At 46.0% G+C, this 18,979-nt stretch overlaps 1 protein-coding gene across 5 annotated transcripts in view; it reads left to right on the top strand.

Annotated features, from left to right (window-relative positions):
- Positions 1-77: 77 nt before the first annotated feature.
- The window catches only part of PKD2L2 (polycystin 2 like 2, transient receptor potential cation channel), a 29,512-nt gene continuing 10,610 nt past the window's right edge, over positions 78-18,979 (top strand). Inside the window, exons 1-13 of one of the 5 annotated variants that reach the window (XM_039483359.1) lie at positions 78-348; positions 2,304-2,405; positions 3,332-3,465; positions 5,774-6,030; positions 6,994-7,215; positions 7,865-8,093; positions 9,744-9,914; positions 11,668-11,849; positions 12,606-12,726; positions 13,915-14,016; positions 15,245-15,336; positions 17,746-17,815; positions 18,769-18,893. In XM_039483359.1, the coding sequence (XP_039339293.1) occupies positions 3,343-3,465; positions 5,774-6,030; positions 6,994-7,215; positions 7,865-8,093; positions 9,744-9,914; positions 11,668-11,849; positions 12,606-12,726; positions 13,915-14,016; positions 15,245-15,336; positions 17,746-17,815; positions 18,769-18,893 (1,694 nt within the window). In that variant the 5' untranslated portion in view covers positions 78-348; positions 2,304-2,405; positions 3,332-3,342. Of the gene's footprint in view, positions 349-500; positions 843-2,303; positions 2,406-3,331; positions 3,466-5,773; positions 6,031-6,993; positions 7,216-7,864; positions 8,094-9,743; positions 9,915-11,667; positions 11,850-12,605; positions 12,727-13,914; positions 14,017-15,244; positions 15,337-17,745; positions 17,816-18,768; positions 18,894-18,979 lie in introns of those variants that run through there. The other 4 variants (XM_039483356.1, XM_039483355.1, XM_039483360.1 and 1 more) reach the window with 4 other exon arrangements.

Genomic DNA, 18,979 nt, shown 5'->3' with positions numbered 1-18,979 from the left:
AGCGAGGGCAGACAAGTACCATGCTGCCCAACAAGGGAAATGGTGACTAAGGATGCTGTGGAGAACTCCAGTCTTGCAAGAGGTGCCAAAAGTCCACAAAGAGCCTCACTTCTGTTTCATCTGAAGGATCCACAGCCAAGAAAGTACAGAGCCTTCAGCTTATTCACCGTGGCAGCAAGGAGGACAAAAGAGCGGGTCTGTGCTGTGATTTCCAAATGGGGCAGCACATGCTCAGAACAAGACTGCTTCGAAGCCAGCATGACAGTGGCAGCTGAGTAAAGCTCCCGACCCCAACCATCACCCAGGACAGAACTGCTGCAAGCAGGGAGCACCTTCTTCCCGTGCTTAGTAAGCTCCAGGGCGGGAAGCCACCCTGACAAGGGCTCAAGTCGCATCCTGTCTCCGCACTGCCGGGTTCCCCCATCGCTGCTGCCCGGGTGGTCACTGGGCGGCCCTGGCTGGAAGGGTTCCCCAGAGCTCGCCTCCAGCCTCCCGCGCTGAGGCGGGACCGAGCGGGCCTGGCCCATCCCGGGCTTCAAAACCGCCACCCGCCTAGCGCGGAGCTTCCCTGCTCGGCCCTGGCTGGGGCGGCGCCGAGTGCCCCCGGCCCGGTGTGTTGGGATCATCACCCACCGGCTCAGCCGGAGCTGCCGCGGGGCCGGGGCCCGGTTCAGGCTCGGGCGGGCCCGCAAAGTTCGGCCCGGCCGCAGCGCGAGCCGCGGGGCGGTTCAGAGCCGGGCGGAGCCGAGTCCCCGCCATGGAGCACCCGAGCGGGCCGGTCGGCCTGGAGGCGGCGGAGCCCCGAGCCGAGCGGCGACCTTCGGGGACCCGCAGAGTGGGCGGTGGGTGAGGGGCGGGGGCGGCGGCGGCGGCGGCGGCGGCGGGCCCAGCGTCCCGCGGAGCTCAGGTCCCCACCGCCCAACACCCCCCCCAAACAGCCAGGCCCCCCAGCTAGCCCAGCCCCCCCCCGAACAGCCCACCCCCCGTGCACCCCCAGCTTGCCCAACACCCCAAACAGCCCCCAAAACAGCCCATCCCCGTGCACCCCAGCTAGCCCAACCCCCCAAACAGCCCCCCAATGCATCCCCAGCTAGCCCAACCCCCAAACAGCCCCCCTGAAACAGCCCCCCTGTGCACCCCCAGCTTGCCCAATCCCCCAAACCCCTCCCCGTAACAGCCCAACCCCAAACAGCTCCCCAAAACAGCCCAGACCCGGTGCACCCCAGCTAGCCCAACCCACTCCCCAAACAGCCCCCTGAACAGCTGAGCCCCCCCAGCTAGCCAAACCCCTCCACCAAACCAGCCCAGCCCCCCTACGCACTCCAATCTAGCCCAATCCCCAGCCAGCCCAGCCCCCCGTGCACCCTGAGCTAGCCCAGTTCCCCTCCCCGACAACACTGAACTAGCCCAGCCCTGGCCCGGGGCACCCCTAACTAGCCTAGCCCAGCTCCTGTTCACTCATCTAAACCATCCCATCCCTGCGATGGCTACCATGTCCCTTCACAACCTGTGGGGTCTGTCCCTGCCCCTCCCATCATTGTGAGCCCAGCTCAGCCAACCCTGCCCTACTCAGTCTAGAAAGCACAACCTACCCATCCCCTGCTCAGCTCATCCAGTGCCCTTCAGACCCGACCTCGCCCGTGGCTCCCTCTCCCCCATGCCATTGGCCATTCCAGGCCTTGCACAGTCCAGCCTAGTTCCCCCCGGGGCAAGCCTGTTATTGATTATTGTGTTTGTACAGCAATAACAATGTGATAGGCACTCTCCAGCTAGGTCCCTGACTAAGTTTAGAGGGACTGGGATGACTTATAAACAAAGAAGAGGGGATGGGATGCAGCCAAAGCAGTGTCCACCCCCTTCCCATTCCTGCAAGTGCTTTACCCGCCATCCCATTCTTTGAACAATCCCAGAAGCTCTCACACGGACTTTCTGCTTTGTATGAGCAAGAACCCAACTCTCTACTGCAACATCATGGCACTAAAATGTCCTTAAACAAGCCAATAAGGAATCAGATCCTGAAAAAGCCCCAAGTACTGCACCCAACACTCAAAGCGAGGGAAACTCCCCAATCATGCACGTTCCTCTGATCTGAAAGCCCCTTCTTTCACTGCATATAAGAATTTGAAAACATATTTGGGAAACCTCAGGGTTAAAAGGGGTTTCACTTTACCAATGCTAAAAGGCCTGAGGATTTTCCCTGCATAGTTGGAACCTGGTTTTAATTTTATTTCTGAGAATATGTATGCCCCTCCTCTACTTCCCTGCATTTCTTTTTCATTCTGCTTTTTATTTCACATGGTTAGGTATTGTGAAACCTCGTCTGAGCTATAGCAGAGAGCTAGAAATTAAAACTACCCTTCAGGAACTGCTGATCTACATCATTTTCCTTACAGATCTATGTATATGTAAGTCCACCAATGAACTAAATGAATTGTAATGCATTGTTTTCAAATATTTTTTGGCTTACAAAGAGAGCTACGCCTCTTTCAGTGTATAACATTGGGCTAGGAAGGCTGAGCGTTACCACCACTTAGAGCCGGTCTACACTATTGTTTAAGTTGATGTAACTTACGTTGCTCAGGGGTGTGAAAACCACATCCCCTTGAGCGACGTAAGTTATGTGGATTTAAAGCGCTGTCTATACCGCACTATGTCAGCAGGACACTGACATAGCTTCTGCCTATCACCAAGATGGAGTAATTATGCCTATGGAAGAGCGTTCTCCCGTTGGCAAAGCATGTCTTTACCAGACGCACTGCAGCGGCCCAGCAGCACCGATGTAGCGCAGTAGTGTAGACATGCCCTCAATCTCCCACCCCTTTGACTTTCAGCCAATGGTGTGGTTTCATTTGCAAGTGCCCCAACAAAACTGTTCTTCCAGAATAACAGTTATTGAAGATGATACCCCATTGTAAAACTGAAGTACCATCAGAATCTGGACCATAACATAAAATGAATTGAGATGAAAGGCACTAAGAAATTGGAAAACATTATATACTCCTCTGGTGCTTACACTTATTTCCTTTGATTTAAATACATTCTAAACAATGACCTTTGGCACCTTGTAATGCATGCAGGGCCGCAGTATAGTTACTGTGATAAGGTAAACGGGTACCCAAGGTGGCTTATCTGCTTAAAGTATATTAAATGAAAGTGTAGAATTTTCATTTGCTTTTAACAGACCAAAAGTACCCTCATTTCTAGATTGTGTTTCCAGGCTACTACTGTTCCAGTTTGATATAAGCAGCACAATCGGGATATCACGGTGCTACTGGCAGTTGTCTTCATCCTCAGACCTCATTTTACAATCAATCCCTTTCTTTCTTGCTAGTGACATTTGGCATGGTGAACACAGACATGTATTACTTGAACAAAGTTATGTCAAATCTCTTTCTGGAAACCTCTGTGTCTGAGACAGATAGAACTTCCTTCAAGACCATAGGCAGCATGGTTGATTTCTGGAAGGTAAGCTTCTAATTTTAATTGTTTTGTTGGGAGCTGACTAGGAGGGCAAACATTTAGTGTTATTGTGCAGCTTCAGAGGTGTTAGCAACAGTGGAACATTTTGTATACAAGACTTATCCAGACCAGAAGAGGTGTTGTGGTACAGAAACCAGTGTAGTGTCTCACCAGCTGGAGAAGGGTTGAACAACTCTAAGTTTGTAAAAGATCTGAGTACAAATATAGGCATTTCTGATAGTCTCCAAACAAACACAGTGAGGCATTGATTGACTAACCTAACTATAGGAGGGGATGTTCATCATTGTTCTTTCCTGCTCTCAGTCTCAGGATTGGGTTAATCAGAGGAAAACAGAAAAGGAAATACTTTGATTTTACAGTTGTCTCGATTTTCAGTTACAAAGAAATGACTTTCCTGGGGTGGGTTAGCACAGGACAGGTCCTAGCAGCTCAGCCAAGAGGAGCTTTCCCCTTGATTACCTGGTTTGCAACTGGGATTCCACTTAGGGTATGTCTACATGGCAAAAATAAATAAATCCCCTGAAGCAGCGAGTCTTAGGCGGGAGGCCAGACTCTGAAACCTGGTGAGGCAGCAGCGTCTGAGCGCCAAAGCTGGCCGGCCTGAGCGAGAACTTCTACACTGCTACTTTTAGCCCCATAGCACAAGTCCGAGTCAGTTGACCGGGCTCTGAGACTTGCTGCTGTGGATTTCTCTTCCATGTAGACATATGGGCCAGCTGCAGGTGTTTTATTGCATATCAGCTGACTTGCGCTCACAGGGCTTGGGCTGCAAAATTGCAGTGTAGAAATTCGGGTTTAGCTGGAGTCCAGGCTGAGCCCAAACATCTACACTGCAATTACATAGCCTGCAGCCTGAGCCCTGCAAGCCTGAGTGAGTAAGCCATGGGTGTTTTATTGCAGTGTAGACATAACCTTTGAGTTGAAGCTTTGGTATAAAGCTGAGTGCAAGATGCTCACACAGATTTTTACCACTAGATGGGGGACTGAGCTCAGTTTGCTATAGTGTCCAGGCAACACTAGAAGACACAAAGATTGTAATTCTAGGACAATTTTTTTCCTACTTAAGATATAAAAGCAGGAATCTGATTATAAGATCAATCTGGGGGACCCAGGCCCCACCCTTGATCACTACAGTTGGATCCGTACAATTCTGAGCTCCCAACACATGTATTAATGCAAAGTCTCCATCTTTCAAAAGACAGCAAATTGTAATATGCATTCTAGTGCCAAGCTGCATCAATCACATTTTTATTGGTTCTGATTAGCACTCATCCAAGCTGTAACATTCTTTATCAGCAGCCAAGTAGCACTTAGAAAGGGAGGGGGGGCGGAATTCTTTCCTGCCTTCAAAAACAAAGTCTGATCCATTTGATCAAAAGTTCTATTGATCAATATAAGCCAGGAGCAAACCCTTAAGTACATATCAGAACTGGTCTTTGGAAAGTCAGATTTGATCCCGAATAACCAAATGGTCATTACAGAACCACATGTAACTGTCACAGTTCAGGGAAACTGCACCCATATTCTCTCTCTGTGGTCCCGCAAGGACACCCACTCTAGGCTCCCAGCCAGGGCCAGCTTTATGAAGGGCGAGGCCGGATTTGAATAACCAGCAGCGGTCCGGGACTTCGGTGGCACTTCGGCAGCGGGGGGGGGTCTGAAGGACCCTCCCCCCCGCCGAAATGCCAATGAAGCCCCGGAGCGGAACCCCCCCCCCGCCGAGTGAGTTTAAAAAAAAATAAATTAAAAAGATGCCTAAGGCACGGGGCCCTCTTAGGCGTGGGGCCAGATTCCAGGGAATTGGGGGAAATCGGCTTAAAGCCGGCCCTGCTCCCAGCCATCATCTCTCTTGAGCGGAAACCTGCATTTTTTCCCCAGGCGGCACAGTTCCCTGCCTACACTGTGATGCAAGACAGTATACCCAGCCATGTCAGCGTCTGCACTTTGCTTTCTCTTCAAAGGCCATGAACAACAGGATTGCCAGAAGCTGGGAACGAGCAACATAGGATGGATCACTTGATGATGACCTGTTCTGTTCATTCCCTCTGGGGCACCTGGCATTGGCCACTGTTGGAAGACAGGATACTGGGCTAAATGGACCTTTGGTCTGACTCAGTATGGCCGTTCTTATAACCTATCACCTTCCACTGTTCTTAGCTTCTGGAGAACAACTAGGTTTTCTGCCCTAACTTGTAATTTCTAGCCTTTTATCGGAGAGCCCTATAAGGAAGATTGGTATCTTAAAAAGCTTACACTGAAAGTTTCTCTTATCTAATCTCATTGCATTATGTAGTTTGCAGAAGGACCCCTGCTTGATGGTCTCTACTGGGACACATGGTACAACAACAAGACATTGACCAGCCACAAAAACAGCAGTCATGTTTACTATGAGAACTTACTTTTAGGAGTAGCCCAGATTCGTCAGCTAAAAGTCCGCAACAACACGTGCGCCATCTATCCCTATTTCCGAACATTTCTGAAAGAGTGTTATCGCGAATACCGCTATGTAGCTGAAGATAAATCTGATTTTGGTCTGAAGAATGGGTCTGTGTAAGTACTGTAGTATTCCACTTTGGATTTTCTTACTCTTTACTTTGGATATGGGTTTTTAAGACATGTAGGGTTTTTAAAATCCCATGACTTTCAATGGGAGTTGGACACTTAATTAAATGTTTTTCAGAATTCTACCCATAAAACCTGAAAAATGCTCAGTGCAATTTCCATTGTTGTTGCTTTACTGCACAGATTATCTCAATGATCTAACCATGCTATTTCTGAGTTGATACAATTACACACACACACACACACACGGACAAATTCTTCACTGATTTACATTGGTGCAGCCCCACTGATTTGGGTGTACACCAACTGTAACAAAGGAATTTGGCACAATAGATGCACAGTTAAGGGGCGGGGGAAGACTAGGGACTATAGACCAAATTCAGCACTGGCATAAGATGTCTGCAACTCCATTGATTTGACTGGAGAGGCACTAAATTATGGGAGACCTGAATTTGAGCTGACCTCTTCAGGTCTACTACGAATGCCATGCAAACAGAGGTAAAGTAGGCTTTTCAGACCTCCAGAAGAATTTTTCAGCCATTACTACAAATTTTACTTAGGATCATTCAAATCCATTTAAAGAGAACGTAAACTGGGATTACTACAATAGCAATAATCTGTGTGTAAACAGGAGATGTTCCATTTGGATATAGAAGGTGTACGCTATTAATTTATCTGCTTTATCATGGGAGAAAGTCAAGCTCATAAGTAGATCTGTCTTTGAAGAATGTATTGACTACCCAAATTAAATATATGTAAATCTTCCAAGGCCAAGTCTGTATTCCATCTTTCCTAGTGAGGAAAGGATCATTTAAGAGCCTGGATTACAGTCCAAAATACAGTAGTGGTTGAGTGAAGCATAGGAACGGGAAAAGAATTGGATACATTAGAAACCTCTTCCAATCCAATTTCCCCATGAGTGGACCTCCTTTATTTCCTTGTCTCTAACAGATGGACGTATTCCTCTGCATCCTCATTGGCCCCCTGGCACTGGGGAGCCATGGGCCTTTACAGCGGTGGAGGATTTATGTTCACCTTACCTAAATCAAGGAGTGAGAGCATAAGGAAGCTTGCGTTTCTCAGACGTAACGGCTGGCTCACTAGAGGGACAAGAGTCGTATTTATTGACTTCTCAGTGTATAATGCCAACATAAACCTCTTTTGTGTAGTCAGGTCAGTGCTTACATTTACTCCATCTGAAATCCCATTTACTAAGGCATTATGCTTCTTTAAGGGTGAAATAAAAGGCTGTTTACCTCCAGCACACCCTATTCTGTGTTTCTCACTCAGCAGTTGGCAAGACAGCTAATTCTTAAAATGAGAGCAAATGCTTCAACCCAATCGTGCAGAGGGTTACGCCTAGCTGTATAGCTGATTATTCCTATGGGGCAGGACTTGACTGAGTAACCTTTTGCACCATCAGAGCCTTGGGTATTAGTCTTATCAGCTACTGAAGGAAAAAAAAAAAACCACAGAATCCTGAACTTAGGGCTTGGCAGAGTGTCTGATCTGCTCAGACACCATTTAATTAAGATCAGTGCAAGCAGATGGAATATTTTAACTGACAGCACCTATTTGGATTGTGTGCCACATGCTTTTCTTGATTTGTCTTCAGCCTATTCCATTACACTCCCTCTAAAGATAATTCTCAGTCATCCAGAAAGGAAGAGTTAATGGAAATGGGAGTTGTTAAGCTTGCTATTTTCACACAAGCATTTCCCTCATTGGATCATGTTTTCACTTTAACTCTTTGTCCTTAAAATTATGCTGTCTTTTCACTGAAACCAGCAACAAATACAATCCTGTCTAATTCACTTCACAGGTTGGTAGTGGAATTCCCAGCCACTGGTGGTGCTCTTCCTTCTTCGCAGTTTTACTCAGTAAAGCTTCTCAGATACGTCACTTATTACGATTATTTCCTTGCCTCTTGTGAAGTCATCTTTTGCCTCTTCATCTTTACTTTCATCATCCAAGAAATTTTAAAAGTTAAAAAACTGAAAACGGAATATTTTAAAAGTGCCTGGAACTGGCTGGACATGCTGCTGGTGTCGGTGAGTACTACCCAATCCTGGCTTCTACCTGCAGGTTTGAGATTTCCATCGGAAACAACCAGTTTGGAACAAATGGCCATTGTGAGATGTGACAGAGATGGCCAAGAAAGAAAACAGCCTTGATTCAGTTCTTGGTTACAATGGGTCTATCCAGTTTAATACAGTGACAAGGCCATGTTATCCAATGGGTAGGGCACTGGACAAGGGCTGGGGTCTATACCCAGCTCTGCCATGGATGCGCCATGTAACTGCGGGCAAGTCACTTCCCCTCCCTGTTCTCTCTTGTCTATTTCAACTGCAAGCTCTTCAGGACAGGGAGTGTCTCCAAGGGTTGGTACAGGGGCCTCTTGATGCTACCATAATGTAAATCAGTGATACTCACCTGCGGCTCATTAATGCGTCTCCTACGGCTCATTGCAGCACATGATAGTAAAACACTGTGATTTAATTATTAACCAATCCAGATGCTTTTACTATATTATTAACCAATTGTAGTTGATAAAACTACAATACTTGGTCAGTCATTTTACTGTGAGAATTTATATTTTATATATATTCATTCATTGTTTCATTTACTATTTGTATAATTGTATTTATAATATATTATAAAAATAGTAAACGAAACAATGAATTCACACTACTGTGGCTCTTCTGGGTAATGCTGATCGCTAATTTGGCTCCTGAACCACTGAGATCTGAGTATCATTGATGTAAATGATTAAAAATAAATCTGATAATACAGTTTCATAATGAATTTCTGACCAAACTAAACTAGATGTGGTCCGTGGGCTTCTGAGGCCTGATCCAGGCATCAGTGGGAGTTTTCCCATTAAGTTCAGTGGACTCTGAAGAAAGCCCCTGGTGATCTGCCAATGCAGCCCTCAGGCGGGAAAGTTAGGATTTCCTTAACATACAACTAGAATGTTAGTTTGTTGTGGGCTGAATCCTGAATCTGTGCTCAGGTCCGAACTGGCCCACGGTGTGGGTTTTCATCACCCATAGGACAGGAAACACAAGTCTCCGCTGATGGAATTTCCCTTAAGTAGTTCTGTTGAAGAGGTGGTTATGGGGTGTCATATCCCCACCTGACTGACAGGGAATTGAGCTCCTGGAACTCTCAGATCCTATACACTGCTTCCTGGTCCAACCCCAGCCCTCATGGGAACCTGGCTGTGATCGGAATCGGTCTCATATGGCTCCCTGACCCCAGATCCTCTATCAGAAGATGGTCCCTAGCAGACAATTCAAGGGGGAAGTAATTTAATACAGCCTACTTACTCATCCCTCATGTGGTTGGTGGGGGACAGTGCTTGGAATCATGCCTGTCTGACCCTACAGAGCCTGGTCCTGTTGGGACATCCAGGGAGGGGCTTTATCAAGGTCAAGAAGGGCAGTGGTTAGGAGGAGATGGCACAGAGGTGACACCACCCCCCTTCAATGGGCTCCTTCCCTGAACATGCCAGCTTGACATCACGCTTCCCACGCTTGTAACACATTCATGTACTCACTTTTTCACTCAGTGTTCCTGATTATTCTTGCCAAGCTGTAGAGAGTTTTAGGCTAATGATCATGCAACTGGGCACGATTAGAGCACTGAAGATGAGAAGGGATATCTGGACTGTAGTCTGACTAGCCTCTGCTTTTATTCAGCTGTCTATCTTTGCCATTGCCTTCAATATGTACCGTACTGTAGAGGTGTCCTTGCTGATGGAAAGCCTGCTCTCTAATGCCTATGTGTATCCAGACTTTTATTTCCTTGCATACTGGCAAACCCGTTACAACAACATGATTGCTATCAATGTCTTCTTTGCATGGATAAAGGTACCAGTTCTCCATTTTCCTATGTTGTACACCAGAATCGTAGTACTGCTAAGTGTATTGTAAATCTTTGCTCTTACATCTTCAAGGCTGAACTGCAAAGGTAGAGCTAAAAGCAACAATTCTGTTTATAAGATTCCAGAAGAGGAACAGGGTATCTGGCTGTGTAAGGAACCATCCCCAAGGGCTAGCCACATGTCCAATCATTACACAGCCGTAGTCCTTCTAAAGACACGTTTCACATTTTGGACCCCATGGCTAAAAGCCCGTCTCCTGTACAGAATCATTGGCCTGCTAGACTGAGTGGGGAATAATTGTGCCCAAACAGCGTTTTAAAATTCATTTATTCCGTAGACCTAGTTTTAACAAGGCTCTGACTTGGTCTATACTGATGGCACAGCCATGATAGCTTTTAAATACAGTTTCAGCTATTTAACAACAAAGTTCATTTTGTAGAGCAGATAAGGTCTACTACTGGGCACAGTGCTTTAAAAAATAGATATGGACAAACTGGAGAAAGTCCAGAGGAAAGCAAGAAAAATGATAAAAGGTTTAGAAAACCTGACCTATGAGAAAGGTTTAAAAAATTGGACGTTTAGTCTTGAGAAAAAAAAAGACTGAGGGGGGACCTGTTAACACTTTTCAGATTGAGGGCTGTTACAAAGAGGATGGTGGTCAGTTGTTCTCCACCTCCCCTGAAGGTAGGTCAAGCATTAATCAGCTTAATCTGAAGCAAGGGAGATTTAGGTTAGATATTAGGAAAAACTTTTGAGCTATAAGAGTAGTTATACTCCGGAATAGGCTCCCAAGGGAGGTTGTGGAATACCCATCACTGGAAGGTTTTAAGAACCAGTTGGACAAATACCTGTCAGGGACAGTCTAAGTTTACTTGGTCCTGCCTCAGCATGAGGAAGGGAGGATGGACTAGATGACCCCCTGAAGTCCCTTCCAGCCCTGTATTTCTATGATTCTATTATTCTAAAAGTGTCTGGGCCAGATTCTGTGAGGGCCCTGAGTTTGGCTTCCATTTGTACACACAAAAATTACTCCTGTAATTTTCACTGATCTATATTTCTGGCTCAGGCATTTGTCAGGTGCCCAGCACTGTAGTAGATAGGTGGCTACGAATCAGACGAGCACAAGCATAAGGAGAGGCACTGGGAGAATAGAAACTGCCTTTAAAAAAAAAAAAAGTCAGGCCCCAAGCATTTAAATAAGCCACAGCAGACTCTAATTCCTGTGCCATTAAGGTAAAGAGGGGAAGTTTGTGGCTCTTGGTGCCATTCAGTCTGCCTGGCTGCTGACATCACACAAGAATGCAAATCTGCTTTTGAATTCATGACTTGTCATCTTAGACTCAAACATTTGGGGGAGAAACCTCCTTATCAACAGCCCCTCCACATACACACTCGAACATGGATCGACCCTATTCTGGAGGCCTTGAATCATGGCTGTCTTAACCGGGGTCACTATGTGCCACAGACTTGATTACAAGCCTCAGCATCCGGTAGAGGCGCAGTCCCCCTCGGTGAGCTTTACTGAGCAAATGTATTTGGCCACCAGCCCACAGAGCAATCCTTTCCCCACAAACACATTCAATCCAGCTCTAACTGAAGATTCATGCTATTAATATTGATTGGACACCAGACTTAACCCGTAAGTAACCGTAAGCAGGCAACACTCCAAGTATTGTATTAAAGAATGTACAATATGTTTTGGTCACCTCCCAGTAATAACTTGATCTGTTCTCTTCCAGATATTTAAGTTCATAAGCTTTAACAAGACGATGACTCAGCTGTCTTCCACTTTATCCCGCTGTGCCAAAGACATCATCGGATTTGCCATCATGTTTTTCATCATATTCTTTGCCTATGCACAGTTAGGCTACCTGGTCTTCGGGTCACAAGTTGATGAGTTTTCCACTTTTCAGAACTGCATGTATGCAGCTTTCAAACCTTTGCAGTGCAGACACCCCATTTCTTGGGCACGCAAACAGCCTCCCCTCAGCAGAACTTAAAAATACAGGCCCCCACCGATTATGCTATTACAGTCATTGTACTCTCTTCAGGTAATACGAGCGCTGCAAAGCTCAGAGCCCTGTAGCCCATCCACAGCCCCATCTGGATTTCCTCTAGAAAGGCATTCTCAACCATCTTGCTGCAGCAGCAGCAGACCAGGTCAGATTCCAGTTGGCACCTGGAATCAGGTTTACTGCCTCCAGTACCCAATATGCTTCCACATCAACGTTATATGCAGAGTCTTGACTGAAAACAGCCCTCATTCCCAACAGCAAGAATAATTTGTGCATGGGCATGTCGATAGGACTGTTGCCTGATCCGCAGCCCCGAATGTACTCGGAATGACACAGAACACATTTCCTGACCTCTAGGCCATGCTCCATTATGCCCTGTGGGTAAAAGTCAGAGAGAACCTGCTGAGTAATCACTCTGATTTTACAGACAGCAGAATCTTGGCAATGAGTTTCCATCCTGCACTGCCTGTACCGGCCATCATTTTTATTGCATGGGCATATGCACAGAGATAGCCAGTGTTTGGCTTGTGCCTTTCTAAACATTTCTCTTCCAGAAGTTCTTTAATCAGTAATCGTACTTCCTACCTTACAAAATAACCCCTTTAAACCTTTAAAAGAAGGTCACACAGTCACAATATTTCTGTTATTTTTTTCCTTCCAAGTTTTACGCAGTTTCGCATAGTGCTGGGTGATTTTAACTTTGCGAGCATAGAGCAAGCCAACCGAATTCTCGGCCCCATTTACTTCATTACCTTCGTGTTCTTTGTGTTCTTTGTATTGCTGGTAAGTAGTGTTTTAATTATGAATAATAATAATACGTTTACACTAAATACAAGTCATACTCAACCTTCTCCTTTCACATAGTGAAGTTTGTACACATCAGACTAGGCCATGTCACTCTTATAGAGGGTTGTCGTGTGACAGTGATCACTAGGGCTTGCTGTCTTTGCTTCAGAGTTAGCCCAGGTTCTTACCCAGGTGTTGCTTTAACCCTCCTCTCAGCTCACCTGAGTTTAATTGTGGTTTCAACCCAGGCTGGCTAGCCCAACTGGAGGCATGGGTTAAAACTCTGGATCCCTGCTTTCACTTGGGCTGGTAATCCACCCACTTTGCAGTGAGTGGACACAGATTAAATCACTTGAGTGCTGATACTTCTCCAGTGCCTTCGCACAATTCCCCCTGTTCCCAGAAGGAAAGACAAGTTGTCCCACAATTCACGGGGAAAGAATCACAGAGTGCCTCAGTTTACTGCAGCACAAAGAATCATAGAATGTGCGGTCAAAAGGCTCTCAACACACAGATAGTGCAGGACCAGCGAGGACACAGTAACTCTGGTGTAGCTTTGCAGTGCAGCTGCTCACATGGGCTGAGCTAGAGCGGTCCTCCATCAAAGAACATCACCAAATACAGGGATAGAGGTAGGAGGATGCAGTCTGTAGTTCCATCTAGGGTGTCACACCCTAGGTATGATTCTCCTTTCCTTGATCATCTAGATGCACCTTTGATTGTGTCTGTTATTTACACCAGTGTAAATGTCAGCAGAATTTGGCCCTTTTTTCTAACCGGTAATCCTTAATACAAGGGCACCAGTGCCCAAATGGACATAGTTGCAACTCCTAGTTTTCTAGAACTCTGCTGCAGCAGCATTTGAGGCTGGATTCAGAGCATGTTCCTGCCATGCTAAGCACAGAAGCATGCATGGGTAGGGTGACCAGATGTCCCGCTTTTATAGGGACAGTCCCGATTTTTGGGGCTCTTATATAGGCTCCTATTACCTCCCACCCCATCCCGATTTTTCACACTTGCTGTCTGGTCACCCTACTCATGAGCAAGTCAGGGAAAAAGAGAAGCGGAATCAGAATAGGGAAAGAAGGGTGCTAGATAAGTACCTGAATAGATTTGAGTAGATTCATAGAAGCAGAAATAGAATTTACATAGAGAAAAATCTCCAAATGTTTCCTTTCTACGCAGAACATGTTCTTGGCTATTATTAATGACACATATTCAGAAGTGAAAGCTGACTTTGCAGTGGTACCGAGTAAAGAATTTGAGATCAGTGACCTCATTAGACAGGTAAGTACATGCCTCTAAAATGCTCTCGTTTAAAGGGTCACACTCACAATAGAAATATTTTTTCCAAGAAAAAAAAAATCCACAGAACTGATTAAATACTTGTTCTGAAATCAGTTAGTCTGTAACTATTTAAGAATACTCTGAATTTGTTTCTGCAGTTTTAACAAAGATGAAAGTTCACAGGGTACATCTCAGAGACCTTTAACGAGGGCCCTCCTGGAAAACTTGGGAAGAGCAAACAAGCAGAAATTAAAACCTTTAACCCCGCCCTCCAGCTTTCAGGCCATCTTTATACAGCACAAAGGCACAAGGGATATAAACCACTTTCTGCTTAAACTTTTCAGGTCACTTTTAGGCCTGAAAGTACCTTCTATTCCCCTCTCAAAAAGGATGCATGTCAAGGAGAATATGCTGAACATTAAACAATTGTATAGGGATGATCCAGTAGAACAGGTGACCCCAGGAATGGAATACAGCCATCCCGAGATCACTCCTTTATCGGAAAAATCACTATCCACCGGGATAAGGTTTGGGGTCTGCGATTGAGAACTTGGTCTGTTGGATGTGCGTGAAAGCCCCAATTCTGCCAGGATCCACTTGCATGGAGCTCACTGCAGGACCAGGGCTTCCAGCTGTGTTTGCTTGAGGTATCTGCCTATATGTGCAGAGAGTTAATTACTAGGCTCTTGCAACCATTCCACTTTCCTCTGGGGTTTTGTTGGCTTGAGTCATTAATTTCCCTGGAGCCTGATTCCAAAAAGGGGCTGGGTACTCAGCTTTGCTGAGGAATTGGCCCATAACGTGTAAGAACATTTTATACTAGGTTGTTCAGGTCCCACCAAGGTGACTTTATAAATCAAAGTCGTCTAGTTTTCCCTTTTCTCTCCAATTATGAACCATTTTAAGATTAAATTGAACATAGCAGAAGAAAGAAGAGTCTAACTGGATTCACTTGTATATTATCTTAGTGGTTCCCATGAAGCTTTTGAATATAAAAGGGTAAATTTTCTGAGCTGAATGCAAGGGACTGGGAATGTAATTTTCATTAACACTAATAGGATTCATTTCTAAATTGCCAATGCCTCATGTTGACAGTGTGTCCCTTAAATTCAAGCATTACAAGCTTTTTGTGCCATGCCTTGTGGGAAAGCATTTCTCTCTGTAGAAGGACTGATTTGACATTTAACTCACTTGGTACATTTTCCCTTATTTTAAAAATTGTGCTCAGAGTTACAATAAAGCCCTTGTGAAACTCCGGCTGAAGAAATCGAAGATGGAGGATTTGTATCCGGCAGGTGGAAGCTTGCAAAGCATGAAAATGTAGGAATCCAGCCCCAGCATTTTTTCTTTAACTTTCAGTAAATTACTTTTAACCCATCTACCTAATTTTCAAATACACTAATATCTGGAGAATGGTGCAGGAGGTAGAGAGAGTGAACTCTGTGACCCAGAACCTCAAAGGTATTTGGGCGTCTAATTTACATTGATTTCAAGGGCTCCATGTGCTTATTTCCACTCTTAGTTTCCTGGGTACGACTCCAAATGATGGCAGCAGGAGGGCAGAATGGAGTTCTAAAGGTGCTTCATACTGCACTTTGGTGATCATAGAAGTTAGATGGGAAGAGCCTGTCCATCCCCCTTAGCATGGGCAAGATGGCTCCCTGGAGTATATTTTCACATGGTCTCAGCCCCTAGACTTAAATCAGCCTTAATAGTCTTATTTAAAATAATAAAAACAATGCCTAGCTCTGATATAGTGCTTTTCATTCCGCTCTCGCAAAGAACTTCACAAAAATGAAGTGGGGAAACGTAGATTAAACATTAGATTGAATGCAGGGCCCGCTCCAGGCACCAGCTTATCAAGCAGGTGCGTGGGGCTGCAACTCCAGAGAGGGGCGGCACTTTCACATATTCGGCAGCAATTCGGCGGAGGGTCCCTCACTCCCGCTCAGAGCGAAGGACCTCCTGCTGAATTGCTGCAGATCGCGACTTTTTTTTTTTTGGCTGCTTGGGGCGGCCAAATCCCTGGAACTGTCCCTGATTGAATGAGTTAACTAATGAGAATATTAAAAGCTTTGGTTAAATTGCAGTGGTTGCCATTTAAGTAGTAAATATTTTCATCTGTTGAGAACAGGAAAATATTGTGACTTATCTGTACAGAGTCAGTTCTATGGGGAGAAGAATATTCCCTTTTTAATAGCAACCTCTGCATAAATACTGCAGCAACTATTGCTAACCCATGGTGACGCACCTCCCTTAGGAAGCACTGAGCCAGACCTTTCAGAAGAGCCCACTGTAGTCTTTGGATGACAAGACATCTAGGGGCAGCTTTAGAACTGTCTCTTTGGAAACACACACAGGGTAATGCATGCTCAGACATGCGTTCATGTTGTGTTTGTGATGATATGCCCTTGATAGGAACAGGACTCTGCATTGTCCTTCAGTCATTACAAAATAAACTACAGGTTTTAATCCTGAAGGATCTTAATGCTCGAACATCCTCACTGCCAGGCATGAAGGCAAGAGCTCCCAGACTAGTTATGGGGTGTTTTCTTTTTTCCTGCGCAATAAAAAGGTGAAAGGAGCATCTACTCTCTCTCTCTCCTGAACAAAGGCTCATTTCTGCCCCGAGAAGGGACAGCTAATATCCATCTCATTGGGGAGCTGTTAAATATTGTCCCTTTCCTGCAAGTTTCTCATTAAAAGGCCTCCTTAGCACACTAGATGGATTGGAGCCATATTATTTATGTGGACTCATAGCCAACCAAGTACTAAACACCTCCCACCCAGCCACCCATACCCTGATCCCCAAGTCTTGTGGGACAAGGCTGTGATGCTGACATAGCTTCATGCTTAGTTAGTCTCAGCCTGTCTCACTTCATGGACCACTGATGATCCTCTGGCCACAGGGTATTGGCTGTCCTTCCCATTTCCACCTGCTAAATTGGACAAAGGGAGCTAAATGCATGTCAGATATTATTCTGCCACACAAGCCACTGTGATGGTTGCCACAGAATGGTCTGTGACTATGGGATCCATGAGATCATAAATGGGAGAGAAGGCATCCACAAGACACTCTCTCTAGCAAATGGTAAACCACATTATGGGAAAACTTTGACAGCCCATGAGCAAGGTCAGCGGTTCTCAAACTGTGGGGGTCAGGACCCCAAAGTGGGTCATGACCCTGTTTTAATGGGGTCACCAGGGCTGGCTGAGACTTGCTGGTGCCCAGGGCTGACGCTGAAGCCCGAGGGCTGAAGCCCTGGGCAGCTGGGCTCAGGGTGCAGGCCCCCCACCTGGGGATGAAGCCCTGGGGCTTCGGCTTTGTCCTCCATGCCTGGGGCAGTGGGGCTTCGGAGGGCTCAGGCTTCAGTGCTTCCTCCTGGGGTCATGCAGTAATTTTGTTGTCAGATGGGGAGGAAGGGGGTCGCAGTGCAATAAAGTTTGAGAACCCCTGAGCTAGGTAGTTTTAGCTCAGGGATCTTCTCTGTCAGTAAAGTCCTCCTATTGCTACTCTGACTGCCAAATTCCCCCCATTCGACGGCCCGTTGGCTGTTATGAGGACTTACAAAGGTCCATCAGCATGTCTTGTCCATCACTCTCACAAGACGAATAGTCTGAGCCATCACTCCATTTCACAGACTCATCCTTTTTCTTGCTAGAGAGATTCCCCCTACCCCCTCAAAGACCTACTCTGACATGATTTTCCTTTTTTTGTATGATTGATAGCCAGGGGCATTCTGCCTCCAAAACAGACGATGCTTTGAAGCTTTCCAGAAGATCTAGTGTGGACGAGAAGGTAGACTTTGTTTCTCTTTTTTTCTTACCAAAAGGCATTGACGTTATTTTAGATTTTACTTGCGATGGTCACACAGTGGAGAACACCAGGAGGGTTTCCGTTGTATGTGGATATAACACGCTAACATTTTACATCATGGAAGTAGCATTCAAACTCAAAGGAGGTGAAATGAGTTTGCTAGTTGTATTCTCTAGCCCTCAGCGAAAGGTCACCCACAGCGCCGCTCTGTTCAGAAGAGACCAGGCGTCAGAAGAGCAGAGCTGCTGCCAGCTTGAATTAGGTGCCTTTGTAGAGACCCTAGGCTGTGGGTGGTCATTTAACCAAATGTTGAAGCAATACAAGAACTAGAAAGCAAAATGCTATATAAGGGGCCTGATTGGGTCAGAGACCCCCCCCATCTGCTTCCAAGCATCAGAGAGAGCAAGTACTTCCACGGGTTTTATTTTGTGCTACAGAAGGAAGCGACGAATTCCCAGGGGTCTAGTGAAGTCCATAATGAGGCAATAGAAGGTCACTGCTTCATTGCAACCTTGTTGCGCCCCCTTGAACTATTTAAGAGTCCATAAAAATGGAGCTTCGACAGCTGCATAGTGGAAACTGCCTTGCCCTGGGAATTCTTTTATTTTCTCTACTCATTCTGTAACATTCCCTCTCCAGGTAAAGCCATTTTTGGGCCTCCTCTAACTCTGAATGAATATTTATACTCTCCCCCTCCCCCAGTTTTGGAAGAAGCAGATGCAGGATTCCCTTTAAAATGAGGAGAAGAGACCTCCAAAAAGCCAGAGAGCATTTTTTTCCCCCTACAGCTGCATCTTTCCCCACAGCTGCATGCTTCCTAAAGTACATTGCGTGAGCGAATGTGTTACCTACAGTGTGTGCATGGGAGACAGCTAGCTCTTTATACAATGGGGCTTTTCTTCTGGAAAACATACCCTTTTTCCTCTGTTGAGCAGGGTTATCTAAAGTCACCACAGCTACAGAAGTGGAAGGAGACACTTCACCGGAAGTATCACTCCGCCGAGAATAAGGAATTGGCCATGGCTCCTCAGGACCAAGTCTCTCCTCAGGAATTTCAGCAGTATGTCTTTGTCGTAGGTGGACAGAGTAGCTACTGTGTCTGTTCTGAGTGGGCGGAGGAGGTAGCAGGGCTGGCCCCTTGCAGAT

This window comes from Mauremys reevesii, linkage group 8 (genome assembly GCF_016161935.1).
Source record: "Mauremys reevesii isolate NIE-2019 linkage group 8, ASM1616193v1, whole genome shotgun sequence".
In the NCBI taxonomy this organism is placed as follows: domain Eukaryota; kingdom Metazoa; phylum Chordata; order Testudines; family Geoemydidae; genus Mauremys; species Mauremys reevesii.
The sequence above is the reverse complement of the archived record's forward strand: the minus strand, read 5'-3'. Positions and strand labels throughout refer to the sequence as shown.